Here is a 25,749-nt window from a genome sequence, read left to right on the forward strand (position 1 = left end):
CAGGCCAGGCCTCCAGGGGGACTCATCCCCGTTTCCCAGTCTCCCCAGGGCCCTGCTTATCTCCTGTGTGCATGCGTGTGGGGGGGGCAGGGAGGGGAGCAGAGGGGAAGATAAGAATCAGACCGAAGATACTGACCAGCCACCTTCAGGTCTTATCAACGTTGAATTTGTAGAAGAAAGACCATTTTTGGTGACATTTTTCAGGGATATTGGTATCTGAGGCCTTCAAAGCACGCACCCCCCCACCCTCCACATCTAGGTGCACAGGCCAGAGCCGGGAAAGCAACTCTGAGAGCTGGGCGCGGTGTCCCCCTCCGCCTCTCCCACCGCTGGGCCACATCCCCCCCGTTCCTCAGGCCCCCTGGGCCCTTGCCCACCCACAGGCCCACTGCTGACTGATAGGAAAATCACTCAAGTGTTCTCTGGGGAGAAAGAGTGAGAACAAGAAGCCTACTCTGGGAGAGGAGTATGTGATTTGAATCTATAATGATGCCTTTGTCTGATTAATTCCCCCCAGCCATGCGGGAAAGGCCAAAATGAATGAAACTGCTGTTCCGCAGAGAGGCTGAGCCCAAGGACAGTAATTGCAAAGGAATGAAGCAGGCTGACTGCTTCGAGCTTATTTTTATTAGGAGGAGCTGATGTTTGTGGGGGCCCCTACGTCCCACCAAAAGCGGGACTTTAGGAAGAGCCCTGTGTGGCCCTCCACACGTACACATACGCAAATGCAACAAACAAGCTTGCCGCTTGTTTAGCTTGTTTAGAGTGTTCTCTCCCATTTTCGAGATTTCCCTACCCCCTCGCCCAGGGCACGGTCCCCAGAGCATGACGCTGACGGTGTGTGCCCCTGGCCCTGCAAGCCCAGCAAACAGCACATATTTGGAGAGAACACTGAGCACACGTGTTAGGGGCTAACAAAGAAATCTCACGCGTCGGCAAAATATTCTTTGTTTTCTCTGCTCCTACATCCCCTTGAGATCACAAACATAATGGGTACCAGTTGGCTGGGCTTAGAAGCCTCCACGAGAATAAACACTGCCACTTTTGACATTATTTGCTTCCTTTCTAAGGGTTGAGCTCACAAACAGCACTGCAGAGAGATCCGACCAAGCTAATGGCCCACACCAAGCAATTGTCCTGGTTAATTGCACCAAGGAGTGGATTTCCTTTTCTGCTTAATGCCAGTTCAGGCTCTTTTTACAGAGATTTCTCAGAGATTGAAGCAAAATCAGCCAGTGTTTCCACGACCAAAACAATGGAATGGTACTTTCGGCTTCCACAAATAAAACCGACAGTTAACACATGACTCTTCAAAAGAGGAAAAAGATGGAAAGAATTTCAGGGTGTGGTTCATTCGACTACAGCATATGACTAAACTTTGGGGGAAAAAAAAAGAATTGGTCTGATGACCAGAGATTAAAAAATGTGTTTTTAGCAAACGCTCGGGATGGAGAACATTTCAGAGCCTATGGTTTTAATCTGTTTTGAACATTACTTTCTGCTCTGTTAGCTCCATTTATTGTTACGATCAAGTCAGCATTCCCGGGTTATGAGTAACCAAACGGCTGTTGCTTTCTGCAACTGGCCACTTTCTGGACACTGATGTTTGAAGGGGGAAAAAATGGCTCCTGGTTAAATTTGGTGAAAGCCAGGGAAGCCCAATTCCTGGTAATAGTAACGTCCTCCTTGTCTGCACTCAGCAGAACAGGAAAGAACAGCATGCAGGCTTAGGAAGTGGGCAATGCTTCTAGACCACACACCCACCAGGGGTAACGAATGTTGAAACCTACCACTTTCATGGTATCGGCAGCTAGAGAATGAGGGATGGAGAAAATCGTTCCATCCTCATTAGCCCAGATTTATTGGGGCACTTTCCATCGGAGTTGAGCATGGGCAGGGAAGTGAAACAAGGTTTCCTAACAAAAAGTCAGAGGGTTGCTCATTTCAGCTTTTAGAAAAAAACTTTGTCAAAATATTTAAGGGCCTCAAAATAGTGCCCCCCCACCTTGCTTTTGATGGAACGTGGGGGCCACTGCCATGTCAGCTTGTCACACTGAAAATAAGCCCCAGGCAGACTCCTGTCTCTCCTCACAGCCATTTCTCTCAGGCACAGGACCCTCCTTGAGTCCCTGATGGTGTCCCTCGGGCCCCGCGCCTGCTTGCAGGGAACAGCGCCTGTCTCTGCTTCCTCACGTAATGGGTGTGACAAAACCCAAAGCACAATGAGCCCATTTACATTTTGCCAAGTGGGCAACAAAATCACATGAACTTTGGAATACGAAAATGAAGGGTTTGGAACATTGCACATAGCTGCGGAGGAACCACTGCCAGCCCTTTGTACGTGTGAAGCGGTTTTGTGCAACCAAGCAATCTCCTTGCTGGCAAGGGAGGCCATTCGGACGTTCCACATGGGAACGACAGGCCTGCTTCATGTTGTGAGCGTGGATTTCAGGAAGCGCCTTGTTCTCTCCTCCTAATAACCCGTTCCTCCTCGGAGATGGAGTCATGACTTGGCAGCCATCGTTTCCAGGAAAACAAGGGGATGGGTTTGACCCAAGGACTCGCACCCCAAATGTGCATTAATATGGGGTGTCATCAGAGATTTAGGTGCTTTCATTCACTCTGTAATGATTTCATTTGCTGTAGCAGTACCCTCCTTTGGAGAAACTTGAGCTACTAAATGTAATTCCTAGTGACTGTCACTGAGGGGGTGATTTTAGAACCCCATTTCTTTTCAAGGTAAGAACTTGTTTTAATTGTTTAATTAAATGAAGGTTTTAAATGTTAAAGTTTCCTGTAAGGTACGTGCTACTCATTTCAATCCCTTGCACACGGCACACATCTGCGGTTGCACACTGGTGGTCCAGAGATGGGTATTGAACAGTGATCGGGTTCAGTTCTTAGCTCTTCTGCTCACCATCCCTGTAGTCATGGAACAACGTTAATCTTTTCAGCCTTGGTTTTGACAACTATAAAATGGAGACCAAGTTCTCCTCTCACTTCACAGGATTATCATTTAAATGAGAATATGGATATAAAAATTCCTCTGTAAAACACCCCAAAGTGCATTATCACACGGTGTCATCAGAAATTTAGATGCTTTCATTCGTTCCACAAACATCTGTTGAGTGTTTACTACGTGCCAGGTACTCTGTGGCACTAGGGAGTAGCAGTAAAACGAAACAAACCCCAGCCTCATGGAATTTAAGTTCTACTAGATATAGAATCTTTGTCATGATGTGCTACAGCAGTCCCTATAATTGGGGTGACAGGATTTTTGTGTGTACTTGGAAGCCATTCAAGTTTGCAGACAGGTCAAAGCTCAGGACATATATATCTCCTAATGACTGGATTCATGCAATAGAAAGCTGATCATAAGCTTTGGGCCCACGATTCTCAGAGACTATCCTAATGATCTGAGATATACCCTTTGCAGTAGTGTTAGAAAAGTTTTCATCTTCAAATGCCTTCCAGTAAGTGACCATCATTTTTAAAAGCCAGCTGCACCAGACATACCACAGTGACAGCCACTGCAGCCCCCACGTTGCCCCTGCTGCTCTGGTGGGCATTTCCTGTGCCTGCGGCTGGCACCTCGTCTCTGCACTCTGCCATGCAAATGCTTTTTCTCGGGGAGCTTTCTCGGACCAGAAGTGTGGGGTGTTAACAATCCCACGAGCAATCCTCCTCACTGGAGACCAGAGCTGGGGACCAATGCCTCAGCTTCTGGTCCTTCAGAGGGATGACGTTCAGAGGGTCCCAGCGGGACTGAGCCAGCGTGGCCCTCAGGGGCCCCCTCCACTGGCTCTCCCTCCTTCTCCCCCCCAACGCCTTCACTCACTCTGTCCCCTTGCTGCCGCTTCCTGGCCTCCCCTCCTAACCAACCTACAGCCAAGACCTTCAGGCACTGCTTTAGGGAAGCCCAAATTAAAATATTAATCCCATATGTCTACCAACATTATTCACGGAGGCCTGAAACTCATTAAAATGTCTAAGAATAGAACGTGGCTGACCACTGAAAAGAAGTAGGGATCCTGGCAGAATGATTTCCAGCACTACCCCAAATTTTCGAATGTGCTGGAAAACAATCTCACTTCCTACCTCCAGGACGTCAAAGTTGCATTGTGCATGATACTCCACGTCAAAGTCATGGATGGTGAGCTGAATGCTGCTCCCGGGGGCGGTCTTAAGGTACCAGATACACTCCTTGTTGGGGGGATACCTGCTGGGATACCCGGGGCTGCTGAAGACGCCCGTGGCTCCGGACAGCTCCCCGCCACAACCTGGCGAAACGGCAGGGCTCAGTCAGTTCACAGTGGGCAGCGGCGAGTTGAAACAAATTCCACCCATCCACAGGTAATTGAAAATACACAATGCGTAATTCAGGAGAAAATCATTAAGTTATAATAAAGTTATATTTATGCAGCTATAAAACGGTGAGAAAAAAAATCATGGCTACCAACATTAATTTTACTCCTTTTTAAAAAAAAAATATTGATTATATCATTTGGTACTATAATATAATGCTCAGTCCTTACTCTCACCACATCAAACCTTAGGTACTTTTTTTCAAAATGTTATTCTAATTTTAGATTTCCTCATTACATTTAGGTAAGAATGACATAACACAGTAAGACGTACAATGGACTGTGTGAGCAGCGTTAGATAATGAACTCCCTGTCTCTGGGTCTTCAGTGTTCTTGTAGCTAACACATTATTTCTAAGTCCCTTTCAGATGTAAGACCTAGAATTCTAAGTGCTAAAAATCCTTGGCTTTGTACACAAGACGGTGGGAAATAAAAAAGTAAATGCTATATGTCTTGACCCAAGGAATGTATATTAAAAAAATGCAACAGATATACAAAAACCCAACTAAGGAAAAAGGCAGCAGGGTATGGTTATGAATATTTGTACATCACACTTTAGGATGCAATTCAGGAAGACCACCAACAAATAATCAAATGCTGCAATGCTGTACATACGAAAGCATGCCACCATTCATTGAACACTCATGTGCACTTTCCGCTTTTAATACTCACCATGACCATATGAGGTAGGTACCATTAATATCTGCATTTCTTAAATGAGCAAATCAACGCAAACAGAGGTCAAGTGGATTGCCCGAGGTTGCCTGACCTGCAGGCTGTGCAGCTAGGACACCCACCGAGTCAATCTGCTTGTGCCCAGCACTTAATTACCACACTCTCCAGGCTCTCACATCATTTGTAGGAATTCAGGCAGAGATTTCAGTATGGAGAAAGAGAAAAAACTTTACAGAAGTAAAATTTGAGAAAGGTTTACTAAAGACAAAATTAGAAAAGACAAGATAGATTATCTTGTTTTCCGATAGCAATTTTTGGTGATTAAGAAAAACACTTTTTGCTCTGTTAATATTCCTGGACCTCCTTTTCTACTTTTTTGGAATATTGTTTAATAGTTGGTGAATTATTCCAAGGACCTTCTCTTATTCTGCATTGAGGCTCTTCGTGTTTAAAAATAACAGGGCCTCCTCACTCCATTATTAATAAATGTGTACTTTCATTTGAATGAAATTAAACTATCATAACTTCAAGAGTAAGATACTAAGTCTGAGATCTTATCTACTCCCCACGCTACTCAAATTCCTACTGTACAGTGAGTTAGAAAAAAAGCTTTTAAAAGCCAAAAGTTAAAAAAAAAAAAAAAAATTCTACAGACAGAATCCTCACTTAACTGGAAAGTGCTGAGAAAATTCTAAGAATCTTGATTAAGTAAGGAAATCTGATGCTAGATCAAAGCATTGCCTACTTGAGTTGTCAGTTTCCTCCTTCCACTTGAAAACCTCTGTGTTTTCAGACTTTAAATTTGTTGCACAGTGTAATATCTTTCCTATGTCATATAAACTTCCCACTTTTATTTCTCAAGCCTATGAAGAGCTTGTTTAAAATTACACATGCTGACATTGTTTACAGACTATGGTGAATGTTAAAAAAATGCAAGTGCCATAAATGATTAGAAAATATTTGTCCTAGCATAACAACACACGGCAAATATTCCTGAAACCAAATCAGCACAGATTGTACTTATCTCCAGTGCTGCTGCCCAACTCCAGAGAGGCGTTGTTTACAGGACATTCCATAAAATGATGCTTCCTGTAAACTGTGCTAAGATGTAGTACCTTTTACTAAAATACATGATAGGTAAGCAAAGCCATTCTGTTACCCCAACTCTGTTTCGACTGCATTTTCAGCTCATAGGGTTCTTAATATCAGTTGTATCAAATACATAATCTGATCAGAAAACCTCTTGAGGAAAATAACTTTGTGGCCACATGATATGAAAGAGAACAAGGAAATGAAAGCTTGGATATCTCATCTCTGCATTTTTATTTAGCGTTAGTTCATCAGCCAATCTGATTCAATTTTCTTAGTCATGGTTGATTCATCTAAAACTCTACATAAAATTTTTCCGTTGTCTTTTCCAATTGTTTTAGGTTTCCTCATGAATTCCTTTGCAAATAATAGGATACTAATATCCCTAAGCTAGTTACTGTAAACTGGAATGGTAATATCAGATTCTTGGCATTCAGTAATTAATGCTTTAAAAAAATTACAGTATAGCTATGCAGACCCACAATGCCCTTTTTTCCTAAGACTTAAAGCAAACAATAAATAAGGTTCATTTAAATAAACAGAGCAAATTTTTATTTTTATGTATGTCATGTTTTATGCATATGTCTTTTAAAGAGAAATTTCAGTATTATTATAAGTGATACTTTGTCAGTGGAAAAATAGTGTGTGGTTGTAAAAAACAGAGAAAAACTATTAGGCTTGAAAACTCTTGGAAGTTTTCTATTTTCCTCTGTGCTTTCACTGCCTCTGAGGTTTAACATATCAAAAGGTAACAAATTTGATTTAAAAGTTCACAGCAAATGGAAAATAGAATATATTAATTTAGTGGCATTTAATGATCAAGGTTTGATCGTTAAAGAAATAAAGTAATAGAAAATAAAGTTACTTCCGATAATTATGGTAGAAATTTAACTCTACCTTTGCATTTCTAAAATTTGAAAGAGATAAAATAACTTTCCAATTTCATCCATTTATTTATTCATTCATTCACTCAGTATTTATTGAGTACATGCTCATAGCACATGCCCATATGTATAAGAGAAGACAGATATATTTAATGTCTCTTGAAAAAAAAAATTAGAGACATAAAAAGTACTACTACCCACATGCCCTCCTGCAAGTCATTAAATTCTTTTTGCTTTTCCTTCATTTTACAAAGAGATATTTCAATAAGTTTTGATTTGAAAAGTCAGTGAATTCTATTTTATCCTTTACATGTTAATTAATGGTAAGTTACAAATACAAATAAATAAATCGTCATGTCATTGTCAGTCATATTTGTGACTTTGGGTGTGTGACCAAAGGGTCACAGGAAGGGATGGGAAAGAGAGACAGAGGACAGACAAGGCTGGAGGTGACAGAAGTTACATCAACCAATAGGTGTCAGGAAATAACAGAGGAGGTGATGTTTAGACTACCAATATCCTCTTCATCATCATGTTACCTGTCTGGTTCAATTAAAAATAAAATGTAAAAAAAATTGAGAAGATTTTATAACTTGGCATCCGTAATCTAAAAGAGATGGCAATGATTTAGAAAAGCACTTCAGGGGTCTGCATGAAGACGATGACTAAATGATGAAAATGCCAACCAAGAAGAGAACGATGGCATGATGAATAAAGAATTTTGAGAGCTACATATTTAGGAGAAACAGAGATAGAGGCTCTTTGAACTTAATTGGTAAGAGAAGGTTTTCGTGGAGGAGACATGATTTCAGAACCGCTTAATTGGCATGGTGTATGGCAAAACATCTGGAAACATTATACCATACCAGATAAAGCATGGATGTGGCTTCAGACAAATGGGTTCCAATACTGGCTGTAATATTTCTTAGATAAATAATTTAACCTCCCTCCCTAATCGATCGGTTTCTTCATTTATAACAGTATTAACACCTTTTAGTAAATGTTAATGAAAGATTGTTTCAGTTTAATCAAAGATTGAATGAAACAATTAAAGTAAGGTTTTTAGCTAAATGTCTTGCATATCATAATCACTCCATACATGCTGTGATACCTTAACAAGAATTTATGCAGACATGCGGTGGGATTACAGAAAGACTCCAAGCTAGGAGAGGAATCACTGGCTAAAAAGCCATCATGAATAGCTAGAGAAGAGGTAAGAAACTGGTTGCTCCTTAAGCTACACGAAAGTTTTTAAAAGACAGTCCATACTTCTCTGTAGTTCACAGTATTCGAAGTGCTTTTAATATGCACATTATCTTATCTGAAATTCATAACGATGACATGAGACAGGCAAGAATGATAACATCAGACCCATTTTAGAGATGAACAAAGTGAGGCTCAAGAAAGCTGTGGGACTTGCCCATGTCATATAGTGAGTGGCAGATCTGGGGGAAAAACCTAGATATCCTGACACCAACCTCCTCCTCCCCCAACCCCATCTCCAGTTCTGTGTTCTCCCCACTATGAGCACTTTGTCCCAAAGGCACGGGAACAGCACTGTTGACACTGCCCTCATTACTTTCTGTCTCTCCACTGAAAAAAAGAAATCACCATAGCAACCTGGAAAAAGTAAACAAAGCAAAAATGTTTTCATTGTCTTTGAGGCAAATCTGACAGAATCTAATGTATTAATATCATTAGACATCAGCTGAACTGGAATAAAATAATACCCTGAAGAAAATCATGTTTTTCAGTTTTCAATAATTAATCCTTATAAAACTTTCAGTACTTGTGACTGATAATCTATTTGACTTGATTTTCCTCCAAACTCCCAGTCATCAGCTGAAAGGAAGTGCTTACCTTATCAGCAGGAAGCATGTTGATCTACCCAACTCATAACAAGGAAGAGTTAAAAGCTGTTGCTAAACCTGCTTGGTTGTACAGATAATTTAAAAATTTTTCATAAAAGAACATCGATAATCCTGTTTTTGTCTTTGCTCAAAACAAGCTATGAGTTATAAAATTCCAGTACAAAAAAAATTTAATAATAATCGCCTATGCATGTTCTTTCTTTCAGTTGTATGTATGTGTTTTTAATAAAAGAGCTTTACCAAAAGCAAACCAGCAATGAAACAGCCAAACAGAATCAGATGCACAGTTTAGAAAGAACCTTCTGCATTGCCCTATGATTGCTCAAGTGAAGTCACCTCTTTACACTTGGCGTTTTCCTGAAACTACAGTCCATAAGCCGATAGCCTCGGGAGGGAAGACAGCTTGGAACTGACATGGCTAAAACTCACAGAGCCTGGCAGGAAAGGGAGAACCGAGAGAACTCACCCAACTCGGACACCCTCACACCCCTATCCTCTGATTTCCTAGGGAAATCCCTGAGAAATCAGAGGTTGGTATTAAAAAGAAGCCAAAAAGCCAAGGTATAGTAGAAGAGAATAAATTTCAAATGCAACAAATGATGATATTCATATACTTCATTAAAATGATCAATTTATATTTTAATAGTTTTTTACTAAAACTCTATTCTGTAATACCTTGGCATATGCCTCATTAGTTAGGCTAATTTGCCTCTGTTGTATAAAAAGACAGCATATGGCAGGGGTGAGGTCACAGGAGAGAAGCTTCCAGCAAGGACTCGGTTGGTGGAGCAGGTACTATGTGAACTGGTAACTAGGAGCTCAGAATTTGGGGAAGGCCTGACGTCACAAGGCAAGGTGAACTAGTTCCTGGAGTATACGGGCCTCCCTTCTGATACGTCTCTGGAACATACAATAATGTCATTACAGGGATTTTGAACAGAAACTTTCAGGTCAGGGAGGGTAGGGAAGCCAAGCAGAATGTGGGCTCCTTGAAATGGCCAAAGCTGTCCAAAGGGGACTGGCATGTAGTAAGAATGACGGAAAGTCAGCAAGTCCTGGTTTGGTGTTGCCAGTTAATTCCCAGCAGTCTACAGGTGTGTGGCCAAAGGATAGGTATCTGTCCCACTAGGATCACTAGTCCTCTCTGAAGACAAGGCCTAGGGTAGAGCCCCCGGAATTCACATTAAAGATTTGCAGATTAATTTTCAGGGGGATTTTGTGAGTTAGCATGTATTCTGTGAGGACAGAGACACAAACTGGAGTGATCATGAGATGAAATCAGAGAAGAAAATCAAGTAATAGAAAGGCTAAGGAATGTGAAATAAGACAGCAACAAGAAAGAGGAGGACAGAGCACAGCGATTCCAGAAGAAGAGAAAATTGTCCAACACCGTCAAACTCCTTGTATTGGATTGAATAGTGTCCCCCCAAATTTATGTCCACCAGGAACCTCTGAATGTGGCCTTATTGGGAAATAGGGTCTTTGCAGATGTAATCAAGTTAAAATGAGTTCAAACTGCATCAGGGTACGACCTGAATCCAATATACTGGTGTCCTTATAAGAAGAGGACAATTTGGACCCAGACGCACGGAAGGAAGAAGGCTGCATGGGGATGGAGGCAGAGACTGGAGTTATGCTTCTGCAAGTCAAGGAAAGCCAAGGACTTTGGCTTTCCAACAGGAGCTGCAAGAGGCAGGAAAGAATTCTTCCCTAGAGGCTTAGGAGGGAGACCCTGCCAACATCTTGACTTTGGACTTCTAGCCTCCAGAATAAAGAGAATACATTTCTGTTATCTTCAGCCACCCAGTTTGTGGTACTTAGTTCTCGTAGCCCTAGGAAACCAATTTCCCCATTCTTTTCCTGATAAATGAGATGGCCAAACTCTGAGGCAGGCACAAAATGGGAGCCACTACGTGTGTAATGTTTAAGGAGTGTGGATGGATTTTATTCTATCTTGTAATGATCACTCCCCTTTCACCATCCTGAGGTTTAGACGACGGCTGGTCACGGATAAAGGTTTTCAAGAAAACAGAAAAAGTCTACTGTTGAAAAAGCTAGCAACAAACATACGCCCAGGTATCACATATTTTAAAAAGAAATAAGTAAACCCAAGAACTAAAAAATTAAACCATAACGATTTTCAGCTTTGTGGAGTCCCTAAGGGTTAGAAGACTTCATCTTCCATAGGGACTTCATCCCTGCCAAGACTTTGTGATAATCCACTTTATTTGATTGATTTCTATATAACAATGGATACAGAGTACAGTTATCAGGTTTCAATGGTAGAGACAAAAAAAGAAAAGAAAGTGAAAGAATAAACCATAACATGAAGTTAGTGACTTGAAAAATAGATACAAGGAGCTTAAAATCAATGCTGTCCACAGCTATAAAATGATTTTTAAATTAAATAGAAGATGTCATATAAATATTCACAACTAAGATTATCATAGCCGTCTGACTATCTGAGATGCCCTACATCCAAAGTTTGAAGTGCTTCACCTTAGTACACCTTTAAAGAGAAATAAATCCAATGTTGCCATATTTTAGAAATTTTCACATAATATAAATTTAATTACCTGTATATGAAAGGATAAAACCTTCCATTTCAACCCAGAGAAGTTATAGCCAATCTTGTCATCTTTTCATTTTGATTAACTGTTTCCTTCTAACCTATTCATTCCAACCAAATTAAAAAATGGTTTCCCAGTAGAAATTCCTTGCTTACAGTTTTTCAGGATAAATTAATCAATCAACCAATCTCCCTCTCTCTACTTAGATATTTTTGAAATTATTGAAGACTTCTAAACAAAATGTAGTATAAAAATTTATGCCAAAGGAAAAAAGGAGACCAAGGCAACTGCACTAATTTTCCCCCAAATAAGTAGTCATGCCTAAGTCTACTAAGAGCTACTTTATGAAATCCCCCCCAAACATGATAAGATAGAGGAAACGTGTTCTCATTATGCGATTTCCAAGTTTAACACTTATGCTTCTATTTAGAAGTATTTATTCTAAACCTGTGTTCTTTCAATTTCATTATTTTGGCCCACAGAGCTCTTGCAGGGAAAAGCTCAGCAAATTTCCAGGGCTCTGCGTGGCTCGCCTCACCCTAATTCCTTCCCTCACCTTCCCCAGCCTCTAACCTTTCCTCCACAGGGAGCGTACCCCACCCTGGCCAATGGACAAATGTGTGCTCTGACCCTCCACTCTGTTCAAACCTGAACCTCGAGATTGTTTTCTGTGATTTTTAACATCCAGGGCTGCAGGCCGCCAGCCTAGGTCCTTAGCTTAGGGGAAGGGAAGCAAAACAACCCAATTAACCAAATCCTCACGTGCCCCACTCCATCTCCATGGTCTATCTGCAGTCAACTCAACCTGTTTTGGGAGCAGCGACCCTTCACTCCTCACTTTAATGTAACTTCTCCCTCTTGTGAGCGAGTTTGCGTAAATAAACCTTGATAACAGGCTAGATGATCTCTGTGGTTTCTCCCAGATCAGTCTATTCCATCAACCACATGTAGCAACTCCACAAGAAGAGCACTTTATAAAGAGACGTTGTGTTAAAGGATTGACAAATAACATCAGCTATTTTGAACTTGCCTTTTGCCAAGCAAGGTGCTCCTCCTCCAACTCCCACATATTATTGCTACTTGAACCCAAAGAAAGAATAAATTGTGTGATTTAATGGGGGCCCTTTGGAACCAGAACATTATTTACTTGGGAAAGTCTGTGCAAATCTCTTTAAAAATATTTATTACTATTTAGTTATAAAATAACCTACCATAAGGTCTGACCTTTGAGTTGCAAAAGCATGTAATCTTTCTTGCAATGAAAAGTTGTGGGGGAAAATTATTTGCTTTTTGGCACAGGGGAGGTACTTAAAGCACAGGCTTTGGAGTTTGGCACCACTCATTGGTTTTGTGTCCTGATTTACTGGACTTGTGGGTTTGGGCAAATGACTTAACTTCTCTAAGACTCTTTCCTCAGTTTTCTCATTCATTATATGGGGATAATGATGCTTATTTAGAAGAATTATTGGGAGGAGACATAAGATAGTGATTTTAAAGCACCCAGCACAGAGGAAGAGTCAATTTCTAAAATGACAACATCACAACAAAAATAATAAATGAGATGTCAGTTAAATGAATGCACTAAGCATTTAATTATATTTTCATTCACTCTTTATATCACAATATAGTTTAATTTTTATCATAATTAATGTCTTCAGATAAATATAAAATTACATTTAGGTGGTAAAATCTGTATTGTTTAGCCTGTGAGTAGTCTAACTAGAAGGAGAAAAAAAAATCAGGGACAAAGTATATTAATGTCATTACTTGTATACAGAATATCAAATGCTACTAACTCTTATAAAATGCAGTTACTATTCTACACCAGACACTCCTTTTGTGTCTGTGAGACAATAGTGCTGTTGGCTGGCATTAGTTGCTCTGAGGACACAGTGGCATTTGCACAAAACAAGTCCTGGGACAGGTAGTGTTTGAGACAAATATGACAACATTTAAGTAAATGCTCAAAAAGAGAAACCTCTGGGGACAAAAATTAATGTTCTACACTGAACATCGTGTTTGTTCTGAGTTGGTTTAGTCATTTTTGGCTGCTACAATTTTTGAAACTGAAAAAAAAAAAAAAGTCCACGGTTTCTTTTTTCATGTATGAAAAAGTGTGGAATCCCCTGGAAAGTATGTGCAATTTCTGTCAGGGATGTTGTTGCTAGGGAACTAGAACACAAACAGAAGATTCGAGAAAGCCCTTCCTTTGGCCCAAATCTCAGGGACTGTTATAAATTGTGCAATATATGATTTGGGAAGGTCATGGTTGTTGGAGGGTTATTTTTTTCTTTTTATGACTGTTGCAAAGAGTGGCAGCGGAAATAGAATTCAAACTTTTTCAAACAGTAGGGACATGGGAATTGAGAAACAAGACGCCTAAAAGGTCCCTGCTAGTTACGGGACTCAGAGCCAACACTAAATGAAGGTCAACTGTGTGGATGTGTATTTACTGTTGTCGTCAAGGAGGTGGAAAATGTCAGGATTTAGCTTTTCGTCTCATTCTGAAAGGTCTGCACAACCATAGGTTGGGACCTGGCTAGAAAAGCTACAAAGCCAAGGCAAAAAGAGCTGCAAGATTTGCTTAGTAAATTATTGTTCCAATTTTAGAAAGAGTTATTTATAAACAGACTTTTTTTAAAATTAGCATTGTCCATTAACAATGTCTTTGCAAAAAAGAAATAAGTGAGAATTTGTCATAAATAAAAATCAGATTCAGTGCCACAACGCAGAAATCTGTGCTTTGGCGCCACACTAAGATGAAATGCATTTCCAGTCTCCATGCTTAAAAATATTTTAAGTGTCTCACAAAGACAAAAGTCCAAAATATCAAATAGGCTGAAATACCCTAATAAGCAGGGGGGGGGGGCGATATAGCATGTATAAATTTGAGAGAAAGTCTAGCCAGCATTTAAGGAAACAATTTTTAACTTAAACAGAACTAGTGGTTTTTAAAAGCTTCTTTTTAACTTAAATTTCTAGCCTAACTAAATAGGATTTCTTTATCTTATATCACACTGTAATAATAAAACAACCACGGGATTCCATGTTTTTAGTGTCTTTACCAAGAGGTCGTTTCCAGACTTACTGAATAAGGAATGCATTCTTCTTCATCATGAAGGAGGTTACTTTGAAGGCAGATGGGCGGGTGTTTTACCATTTCTCGCTCTGTGACAATTTATCTATCACAGCCTAGCAGGAAGCCACACTGTGAAAGCAATTCAGTCACCAACAGAGAGAAAGGTCTCTGCCTGAGATTAGGACCAGACGGTGTGATTCACAGCCCAGCCTTGTGAGCCTGGCCTGGAATATCTGCTGACTACAATTCGTAAATCACTTTCATGGCAAATATCGTACCTCCAGATTGCTGTGAATTTTTTCACCATTGGAAGCACGGCTCAGGACAGACAATAAGACAGCGATCACTCAATAATAAAAAAGTGTTCTAAAATCATTTTCAAACATGAAAACCTGATGTATTGATGATTTTGCATTTCAAAGTTATAAGTTTTGAAGAAATTATTAGGAAGAGGCAAGGTGGAAACTGGCCTAATATTTTGTGTGCCAGTATTTACCACATGAGTGGCCACATAGATACAGAGGTATCTTTCTTGAGGATCCATTAGAGCATTACTCTCCCTCCATCTTTAGCCATCTTGACTCTGAGGACCTGAATCCCCAGCTGCCAGGAGCCATGACCCAGAACAGTCCCTTGGGGTCACCTCTATCACAGTGATCTATGACTTCTCCAACTGTCACTCCTCCCCTGACATTTCTCACTCCCAGCTCTAAAAACAACAGTGGTTCTCTATTCCTTACTACACTAAGTTCAACCCCGAGGTCTAGGTAGCCTTATATCCCACTGTCTTCATTACACCATGCTCATTGCTGCCTCTTTCTCTGCTCATGCTGACCCAGATACCAGCTATGAATTCTTGTCCTGATCGTTCTTTGAGAGTTCTAAAATCTCCGAGTCCATGGAGACTTCCCCAACGACATACAGCCTCTTTACTCACCTTGCAATAGGAACCTCACAGTTTAGCACTTCTGTTAATTTCCTACAACTCTGTTTCCTAACTGGATTATGCACACCGTGAAGACAAAGACTAATGTGGCATTTCTTTTGCATGCCTTAAAACATCTTGGACAGTTTTGGATGTATCAATGTATTTCATCATATTCACAACTCCAAATTCACTAAAGTGTGATTCATTACAAAGTCTCTTTCTCTACCCGAAGCCCTCACCTAATGTTCATCCCCACACAGGCAATTGCCTAAAGGACACATCCCTTGAGCATATCACAGACACCCAAAATTCAGCATGTTCAAATCCCATCCCAACATGGTCTTCTTCCAAGATCCCTATCTATGGATAATAGTACCAGCACGCACCAACTCATCTAAGCTAGCAATGTGGGAGCCAGCCGTGACCCTCCTTTTGTCTCTCAGACTCACACATCTACTCCACCATCTAAATATCTCATTAATACATCCCCTCACCCTCCACTCATTTCCTTCCTCCCTGCTCTATTACAATAGCCCCTAATGAGTCATGCAGTCTCTCAGCCCTTTCCCCTTCCTGGGCATCCCTCCATCGTCTTCCCAGAGTTATTATTCCAAAATGCATGTCTGTTCACGTCACTAAATTTCCCGCTTAAAAATCCATCAGTGGTCTTTCCCCAGTGGCAGGATGAAATCCAAGTTCTTGCAAATCTTGCAAGTTCTCTTATCAATTGGTCTCTGACAACCTGTCCTGGCTCAACTTCTATCCTTTTGCTCAGTGTTTCTCAACCTTTTATTCCTCATCAGTCCCCCAAGGAGCCTTTTCAGATTCTTTTTTTCCAAATTCTCCCCCATGAAAATTTAATACCAGAGGTATACTGTATTTCTGTTATATATTATGTGCTTTCTACATTAAAGAGTAAGATTTTTTTATGCCCCGCCCCCAGCATCGATTTTCACCTCCCTGGTGGTGATGTTGCCCCAACAGAGAATGTAGGCTCTAGCTGAAATACTTGCCCTTTGCAAAACCTTTGTACTCTCACACCTCCCTGCTTCTCCTCAGAAATGCCTTCCTCTCCCAGATATTTGTCTGATCAATTCTTGCTCATTCTTTAAAACTCAGCTCAAGTATCAAAGCTGCCTGGAGGGCCCTTGGAACTCCCCCAGGCTGACCTCCATACCTTTATCTGCGTTCCCACAGCATCGTGGATTATGTATGTATTTCTATTCTCGTTTGTTTGTCTGCCCTGCCAGATGACTAACTCCCGGAGGTCAAGGATGTGATCTCCTTCTCTGTTGTGGGTGAGCTGTATCCCTGCCAAAATTCATATGTTGAAGTCCTGACCCCTAGACCTCAGAAAGTGTCTATATTTGGAGACAGGGCCTTTATAGAGGTGATTAGGTTAACACGAGGCTGTTAGAGTGGACCCTAATCCAATCTGATGAGTGTCCTTATAAGGAGGAAATCTGCACAGAAATAACAGGATATGCACATGCAGAGAAAAGGCTCAGTGGTGACACGGCGAGAAGGCGGCCGTCTGCAAGCCAAGGAGAGAGGCCTCAGGAGAAACCAGCCCTGCTGACACCTTGGTCTTGGATGTCCAGAACTGCAAGACAGTCAATATCTGTTGTGGCATTTTCTTATGGCAGCCCTAGCAGGCTAATACTCTCTATATTTCAAACACCAAACCCAGGGCCTGGTGGTGAATAAACATGTGCTGTTGGTGGGATGAACGAATGACAATGAAAACTTGATCTCAATAAATCCCTGCTTGCAAAGGTCGTATGCAATCACTATAAAGTGACTCACAGTTGTGAGCTTCTGCTCTTAGCACGTAGCCCAGCACGTCTTCTCATAGAGCCCGGTTTATCCACCCTCACACCCTAAGGGCGATGACCAGCATCTGACCAATGGATAACGGAACTACAAAAGATATAATACCTTTGTTTTCAAAGGGCGAACCTCCCAGAAACCCAACCACACATACTGTAAGACACGAAAGAAATAAAAATTACACATTAGAAAGAGTTCCCCTGTAAGACCCATGGCAAACAAAGACTAACAAAAGACCGTTTGAGAGAAAGAGAAAGGTTTAAGAGAAACATTGCTGACCTCATGGAAGTTTTCTGTCAGTGCTCTAAAAATAAAATTATGTTTTTAAAAAGCCCTTTGGGACAGTGCCTCATGCCCACAGGTAGTCAAGGAGGTACTGGCTCATGTTCAAACCAAGCGGTCATAGAGGATCTTGATACTGTATTTAAAATATTCTCCCCAAAACCAATTTCTGAAACCTCTCCAGGCTTGAGAAATCTCATTAATAGCTAAAAAGGAAGATAAAAACGGATCCAGCCCCCATGTGAGAGGCTGATGTCATCTGTCTCCACAAAGAAAAGGCCACACTTTCCTTTGTGGGACTCCAGAATGACATCACCTCCTGATCACAGGCCTCTCAGCCCTTCCCCTGCTGGCTCCCAGCTGAAGGGTTCGCTCCCTTTGCAAATGTCAGTCTTCCGCTCACAAAGCCCCTTTACCTTGTTTGCACGCTGGATTCCATCACCAAGGGAAAGAAGGCCCCTGGGAGCAGGACCAGGGGAGCCGAGGGGTGTGTGCAGCTGGCTGGGAGGCCGCTATTCACACAGCTTGCGGAAAGTTCTGTATGCCCTTCAGCAGCCCAGACGGAGGCCCCAAGGCCGAATTCAGCCCCTGGACAATGCTGTCAATGCTGAATACTGTGAACCGATTAGCGAGGCAGGGCAACTGTGGCCATTTCTTCATTTCCAGGGTGGGACCCTCTTTGAGGGTGGGCACAAAGGCCCTGCAGCGTGGCTCCCTCTCACGTCTGCAGGGCCGCCTTCAAAATGGGCCCACTGATGAAGCCCCTTTGTAGGTCCATTTTCTCAAAGCAAATAGATTTGCGCAATCCACAAAGAAGCACATTTTGTAAAAAGGTTTATTTATTAACTGGGGAAGTGAATGAGGTGTGTAAGGAGTCTTCCTCAGAAGCAGTGCTCAGGAAGCGATGTCGCTGCAGGTTTTGAACTCTTCTGTGGAGAGATTTTTTGAGCTTTTATTGCAGTTTGGAAAAGAGTGGGAGGGGAAAGGGCCTGAAGGTGATTTGAAGGAAAGGGCTAGGAATTTAGAGCCTCCTGCCCTGGCCAGGGCAGGGACAGCAGCCCCAGGGCCAGTGACAGGCGGGGTGTCCTGAACGGCCCCCCAGCCCCAACCCTCAGGAGACCCCTAGAGGGGCCATGCAGAGACCATCTTTTTGAATTTTTTTTGCACACACTCACACACACAAATGCATTTAAGAATATTACTATTACCCTTGAACATTGAGAGTAATTTTTAAATTTATTTTGTATTTTGTTTTGTATTTTGAGGCCCACAATTGGCCATGTTGCTTCAGTCCTGCAAGATCCTACTCAAAACTCATTTCTCTGAACTAAGAAAGAGTGATGTGAAGAGAGAGGGTGTGGCCTGCCGGGTCCCTACTCGCGTGTGCACGTGTGTGTGTGTGCGTGTGTGTGTGTATAATATACCTATTTCCAGCCCCTCTAGACTTTCCAGGTTCTTCCCATCACAGGATCTTTCTGCCACCTGGAATCCGTTTCCTTCTCCGGTTTGCCTAGTTAGCTCCTGCTTATTTTTCAGATTTTAGTTCAAAGGTCTTGTTCGCAGGGAAGACTTCCCTGACCTCCTGCCTGGCCCAGGTCAGATGCTTACTTGGTACTTCCCACAGTTTTGATTTTCTGTTTATTTGTGTAGTTATCTGTTGATGCCTGCGTCTCTCACCTGGCCTGCGAGCTCTGTGAGAGCAGCAGCCATATCCGCAGCTGTGTCACTTTGTGTCCCCAGCCCCTGCACAGTACCTGGCACAAGAGATCCTTAATATATGCAGAGTGAACAAACGAGTGGGAATGATAAATCAGGATTTATGTCTGGCGATTCCCTCCAATGGATAAAAAAGGGGGGGCCTCTCCCATAGTGGAGGGTGCCCCCTTCCCAGATCCTGTCCTCTCTCTTGGCCCCCTTCTCAGGCTGTCTCAACTAAAGACACAGTTCAGAGGCAGAGCACAAACTCTACATACTCATGGCATTGCACAACTATAGAATATGATGGTCAGTTAATTTTGTGCAAATTTAAATGACTCACAATCCCTTTCTAGAAGGTTCTTACCGAGTGTAATTTACATATAGTGGGTGGCACAAAGTTAAATTTTTTTTTCCAAATCTGATCTCAGCTGGCAAAATTCTGTTACACAACTCTGGCTCCAAGCTTAGCAAGTTTTTAGCAACTGGGAGAAAGTTTTTGAAACAGTAAACAGGAAAAGAGAATAGACAGAGGGTGTCTTTGACTCTCCCAGAAGACATTTTCCAAATAGAACCGGTAGAAAAAAAATTCCCAGAGTAAAGCTCAGAGCTTTCACCAGAAGATTCGGCATGTTGCCTAGAAGAACCCAGTGATACTGTAATCTGGGTGTAGCCCATAATGACCACTCAGTCAAGCTCCTTATGGTGACCTTGGGCCAGTATGGTTAGAATAGCCTCTGCCGGGCGAGGTGGCTCACGTCTGTAATCCCAGCACTCTGTGAGGCTGAGGCAGGAGGACCCCTTGAGCTCGGGAGTTCCAGACCAGCCTGAGCAAGAGCGAGGCCTAAGCACGCTCTTTTCTATTAAAAACAGAAAAAATTAGCCACATTAGCCAAGCATCAAGGCGTGTGCCTGCTACTTAGGAGGCTGAGGCAGGAGGATCGCTTGAGCCCAGGAGTTGGAGGCTGCAGTGAGCTATGAAGATGCCACTGCACTCTACCCAGGGAGACAGATAAAGAACTTGTCTCAAAAAATATATATAAATACATAAAAATAAAAAAGAACAGCCTGGAGGAGGGAGTAGCCCCTTGAGGAGAAAGATGCAGCAAAATCACTGCTCCTATAACTCTCCATCCTGACCACATGGACTAATTATTTAGGCAGGGTTGAAAAATAAGCAATGGTCAAGGCCAAGGTCCCACTGCAGACCAACTTAATCCTATCTCGGGAGGTTGGAACCCAGGCATGGGCACTTTTTTAAACTCCCAGGCAATTCCAATGTGCATCTAGGGCTGAGGCCACTTCCGAGGCTCCTGGTCAACATTTCCTAGCTCCCACCTTTCTGGCCCTGGGAAAGTTTTCTACTCTTTGGATCTCTGAAGCAGCATGGTTCTCTATCGCAGGGACCCAGGTAGTATCCGAGTGTCATGAAAGCAAACTTGTAGTACAACGTGCCCTTTGGGCACCTCGGAAGGATTCTCCAGTCCCCTAGGCAGGCCGTCTATCTGCCATTTTATTTCTCCAGGCGTAACACCTGCTCTCACTTTGCTCCTCAAAGTGTGGTCCAGAGAGTGGCACCATCTGAACTACCTGGGGGCTTTAAGAAATGCAGATTCACAGGCCCTACCCTAGAGCCCAGCTTCACTGTAACCGGCTCCCCCGTGATTCATGTGCACGTGAATGTCTGACAAACGCTGCTCTGGAGCTCTTAAAGATCTAAGTCATTTCCCAGGATTCTCCTGTCCCTTCTATGTCATTTTACTCTGTCTCTAGTTTACTTAGAATCATGACATTTCTGAATCACAGAATACTGCAGATGGACTGCACTGTAGAGATGAATCAATCCAATACCTTCATTAATGGATCAATAAGTTGACCTAGGTTAAATCTACTCACTGATGAAGAGGGAGGTCCAGGATTACTACAAGCTTAATTATCATATACTCATTTACTTTGGGAATTCATAACCTATGTTCTCAGCTACAAGTAGCTCTGTGGATTACCACTGACTATGTTTAAACACTGACAGCCACGCACATATTTTAACAGAAATACACTCAGTGCCCAGTTCATAATCTCAGAACATCTAGCACTCTGAAGCATATAATAGTACTATTCAGTTACATGCAACCCTGAGACTCATATAGTGAGTGCATTGTAATGTGAAGAACCCTCAAAAGTCAACCACTGCACACATTTGTGTATGCTTGCCTTGGGCTCACCCCTGATTTTATTAGTAGGGCCACAGCTTAAATGTCTGTGCTTGATCCTGGTAGACTATCACACCTCATTTCTCTTTCCAATTGATTGCGATACACCACTGAGCCCTGTAACAGCTTAGTTGAGAGCTGCTGCTATAACACCCCCAAGAACTACATTTTTCAGGATCCGGTGACCTGGATCACTCCAGGACAGTGGTTCTCCAACTTTACTCACCACTGGAAACACCGTTTATTGGGCTACCTTCAGAGTTCATGATTCTGTAGGCCTGGGACGGGGTCCAAGAATTTGCATGTCTAACAAGTTCCAGGTGATGCTGTGTGGCTCTCTGAGGGCCACGTTTTGAGAACCACTGCTCTGGGGCCTGCTAATTGTGGCCCAGAGACACTTGTAGAAGTCCCAGACCTCTTGTTAAAAAAGACTTTTCATCTTGAGAGGAATGATTATCTTTACCTGGTTCCTGAACTACCAATTTGTAGGTGGGCTCTGATGTGCACCTACCTGTTTGACAAGTACAACCCATGCCCCTGGCTTGCTGTGTCACAGCTTAACTTCTCGGCTCCTGTTCCTCCTCTCGGTCCAACCCTTCCCTTTCCCCTTGCCCCGGTTTCTCTCCGATTCACTCTCATTCTTTCTCATCCAGCTGTATCCGTCTCTCTCTGCTTATTGTCAAGGTGAGCCTTAAGTCTCATTCTGTTCCTGTGCACCTGAGAGACTCCCATCCCACCTGGCAATTGGCTCGCTATAACCCAAGTTCAGGTCTTCATCCCTGGGAACTTCATCCTGCTCCCGCCTTTCTCTGAGGCAATTTATTGCTGCACCTATGTGAGCAGTTGCCCAGATCCTTTTCAATTCGACTTCACTTCTGCTCTTAACCCTAACAAGATTTAACTCTCTGAGTTCCACCAGTGTCTGAGGAAAGAAACTTCCTAAAGCCTAGCATTAGATCACTACCAGGTTCTTTCATTTGTTCATGATGTCATTTCCAAATATAGAACTGGAACGTGAACAATTCTTGGTCAAACAACTACTACAAGGCCAACTGAGATCAGCGCTAGGCTTACCGTGAATGAACCACAGCATCTGAAACCCTTTCTCCTGGTGGCCAACCCAGTCAGTGTGGAACAGCACTTGAAGCTGGGAGCCTGTGGTACTCCCTGGAGGGGGCAGACTCGTTCCACAGTAGCGCCCCATCCGCCGTGCTCCATCGTAGAGCTGAAATCAAAGAGAAACGTCCCAATGGAGAAGCACTTCACATGGTTTGTCAGATGGAAAGAAAGCCAAGTCTACTCACGTAGCAAAGTCTGCTCCTTGGTTCAAAGGCTGGAGGTAAATCTGTGGAGGTGGATTGAGTACAAGAGGCTCAACATAAGGATTAAAAGTAGATAATTGGATAGAGATGGTTTTAGAGATGGATCTGATTCCTAAGCCCAATAAATTTAGAAATCCAACTATCAGTTTTGGCTTAATGTCAACCTAACAAGACCAAAGTATAGTCCAGGCAGAGAATACGGAAACGGTCGACCAACCAGCTGACACATAAGAGATGCTCAATGAATAGCAGCTATATAATTTTCTAAGTAAGCACTCACTGTAAAAAAAAATCAGACACTTTAAAAAGCTATGAAAAAGGAAAATACAAAGATTAATCCCATCAAAGATAACATTATATTAATACCAGAAATTTATCTTGTTGATATTTTTTCATTTCCATATATGTGTGTGTGTACATATGTGTGTATAAATTTGGACTACATAGTTAATTGTGTTCCCTGTTTTTCACTAAGCATGTCACCAAACAGTCTGCACAAATATTGGCAAAAATGCCGCTAATAGACTACACTATAATTCTATCAATGTTCATTTAAGATATTCCCAATTTTTTGCCAGTACAAATATTTCTTTAAATGTTTCTTTAAAAAGATTCTTATAAAAAGAATGACTCAAAGAGTATAATCTTGTGGCTTTCAATAAAATATTAATAAATTTCTTTTCTTTCTTTTTTTTTTTTTTTGAGACAGAGTCTCACTCTGTCACCTGGGCTAGAATGCCATGGCGTCAGCCTAGCTCACAGCAACCTTAAACTCCTGGGCTCAAGCAATCCTCCTGCCTCAGCCTCCCCAGTAGCTGGGACTACAGGCGTGCACCACCGTGCCAGGCTAATTTTTCTATTTTTAGTAGAGACAGGGTCTCACTCTTGCTCAGGCTGGTCTCCAACTCCCGACCTCAAGCAATCCTCCTGCCTCAGCCTACCAGGGTGCTAGGATTACAGGCATGAGCCACTGTGCCCGGCCAAAATATTAATAAATTTCTTACCGGAAAGTTTATACTGATTTACCCTCCCACCAGCAGTTTACAAAGATGTTTCTTTCAGTGGAGCTTTGTTGGTTATGATTAGAATTATTTTTAAAACTGGTGCTGATAGTGAAAAATTATTTTTTATATTTTTTTGTGTTATTTTGATTACTTTGAGGTTGAAGTTGTTTTGTTTTTGTTTTTAATGTTTATTGGGCATTTACATTTTTCTCTTGGAATTTTTCTGCTGAGGTCTTTGCCTATTTTCCACTGAGGTATTAGTACATCCTCAGAGAGAAATGAGGGTGCGAGGTTTGTACCTTTAATCTGCCTCATTAATAATTTTATCAGCTACATGTCTCCAAACTAAAAAAAATTAAAAAGAAAAAAAGAAAACCTCTCTGCTATATCTCTTCACTTGAGAAAGATAATGACAAAAAGATTGTCTTCCTCATGACTTGGGCCATTATATTTTCTCTTAATTCTCTTGATGTTCACATTAAATGCTTTGGTCCAGATATGCTTGGGATGAGCTGCCCATGACAATAAAAGGGAAAATATCTGATGATAGACCCATGGACTTCCTTGATTATTCTCTTGGAGAGTCCATATATTTAAGAGGGTGTGTGAGTGTGTGTGTCTTTAAACATGTCTGTGGGTAGATGCATAATCTGGATCCAATAAACTGACCAAATTACTTTTACTTACTGAAATGTTATGATATAAAATATTGTTTGAAACATTGATTTGAGTGTGGCAAACTCTATAATCAAATTTTACGAAGCACCTCCATGGAGCCTTTTCTAATCCCTACAGTCAGGCATAAATTAGTTTTCCTTCGGAAGCCCTTAGATTTTCATTGTGCTTCTTTTGTGGAAATGGTCACATCGCTTTACATTCTAGTTATAGGCATGCGTGTCTTATCTCCCAGCCTGCCCTTAGAGCACAGACTTCCTTCCCTCACTGCCTACAGCAGGGCTTTAATGAGGGCAGGTTCCCAAAGCATCTGCAATAAATGCACACAGTGATTTCCCCCACAACCTCATTTGTGTTAATAGGACTTAACCTGCATCATTATAAGAACCCTGTATAGTCAGTTAGGTAGTAGGGTCATATAGTTCTAAATTTCAGGGTGTTCCTTTTAGGCAATAAAAAGTTTGGATCCTTTCTGGCCACTCTGCAGAAGAGGGAACCAGGCAGGCCCTCATTCAAGATCATAATAAATCACAGATTTGTAGACCTTGACCTGTCTCATTGAGTTCTCAGATTGGCTGCTCTTCAGACACACATGTTTGTGAGATTTCAACAAAGGTCAGCAGAGATTGAAGAAGACAAGCTGGGAAGTGCATTACATCACTCACCCTTAAGTACTAACGCTAAGCATTTTAAGCAAATGAATAAAGATGGGGTTTATTTTTCAAGCTTATCATTTTGGCTTCCTTTTTTTAACAAAAACACTACTGCTTCAAATGCTTGTATTTATCATCAAGTTTCTAATATTCTGCGTATTTGACAGAAGCCATAATGCTGGAAGGAGAATGAGAGAAAGAAGAAAACAACATAAAAAGAAAAAGGAACGTGAACAAAAGCCCTTCACTGCAGCTCTCAGCCCGGCCCCTGATTCAGGGGTGAACTGGAGGCGCAATCTGTGTGCTCCTAAATCACCGCGTCACTGCAGGGTGTTCATCTCAGCTTCAGAGTTTTTAATAAATCTAGTGCATGAAGTCCAGCTGGAAACTAATTAATACAAAAACAAATATACTGCTCCCAAGAAGAGGCATAATTAGCAAGAAAATGCTCTGCTGTCTTCCTGAAAGGATAGTTTAGTGACCAAAGCTTAAATTATTTCATTTTTATCCAACAAAATGTCAGGCAAGATGTCCTCTATAGCCATAATCATCCTAAGCGTGATAGATCTTATGAAATACTAGGTAGCAACATGTTGAGGATTGGTTCTATACAAGGTC

At 41.8% G+C, this 25,749-nt stretch overlaps 1 protein-coding gene across 1 annotated transcript in view; it reads right to left on the bottom strand.

Moving 5' to 3' along the window:
• CUBN (cubilin) overlaps positions 1 to 25,749 on the bottom strand; it is a 227,716-nt gene that overhangs the window by 124,991 nt on the left and 76,976 nt on the right. The window contains exons 28-29 of the mRNA XM_069458708.1: positions 22,552 to 22,702; positions 4,099 to 4,280 (exon numbers count right to left, since the gene is read on the bottom strand). Coding sequence (XP_069314809.1) covers positions 4,099 to 4,280; positions 22,552 to 22,702 — 333 coding nt within the window. The remainder of the gene's footprint in view (positions 1 to 4,098; positions 4,281 to 22,551; positions 22,703 to 25,749) is intronic.

This window comes from Eulemur rufifrons, chromosome 25 (genome assembly GCF_041146395.1).
Source record: "Eulemur rufifrons isolate Redbay chromosome 25, OSU_ERuf_1, whole genome shotgun sequence".
In the NCBI taxonomy this organism is placed as follows: domain Eukaryota; kingdom Metazoa; phylum Chordata; class Mammalia; order Primates; family Lemuridae; genus Eulemur; species Eulemur rufifrons.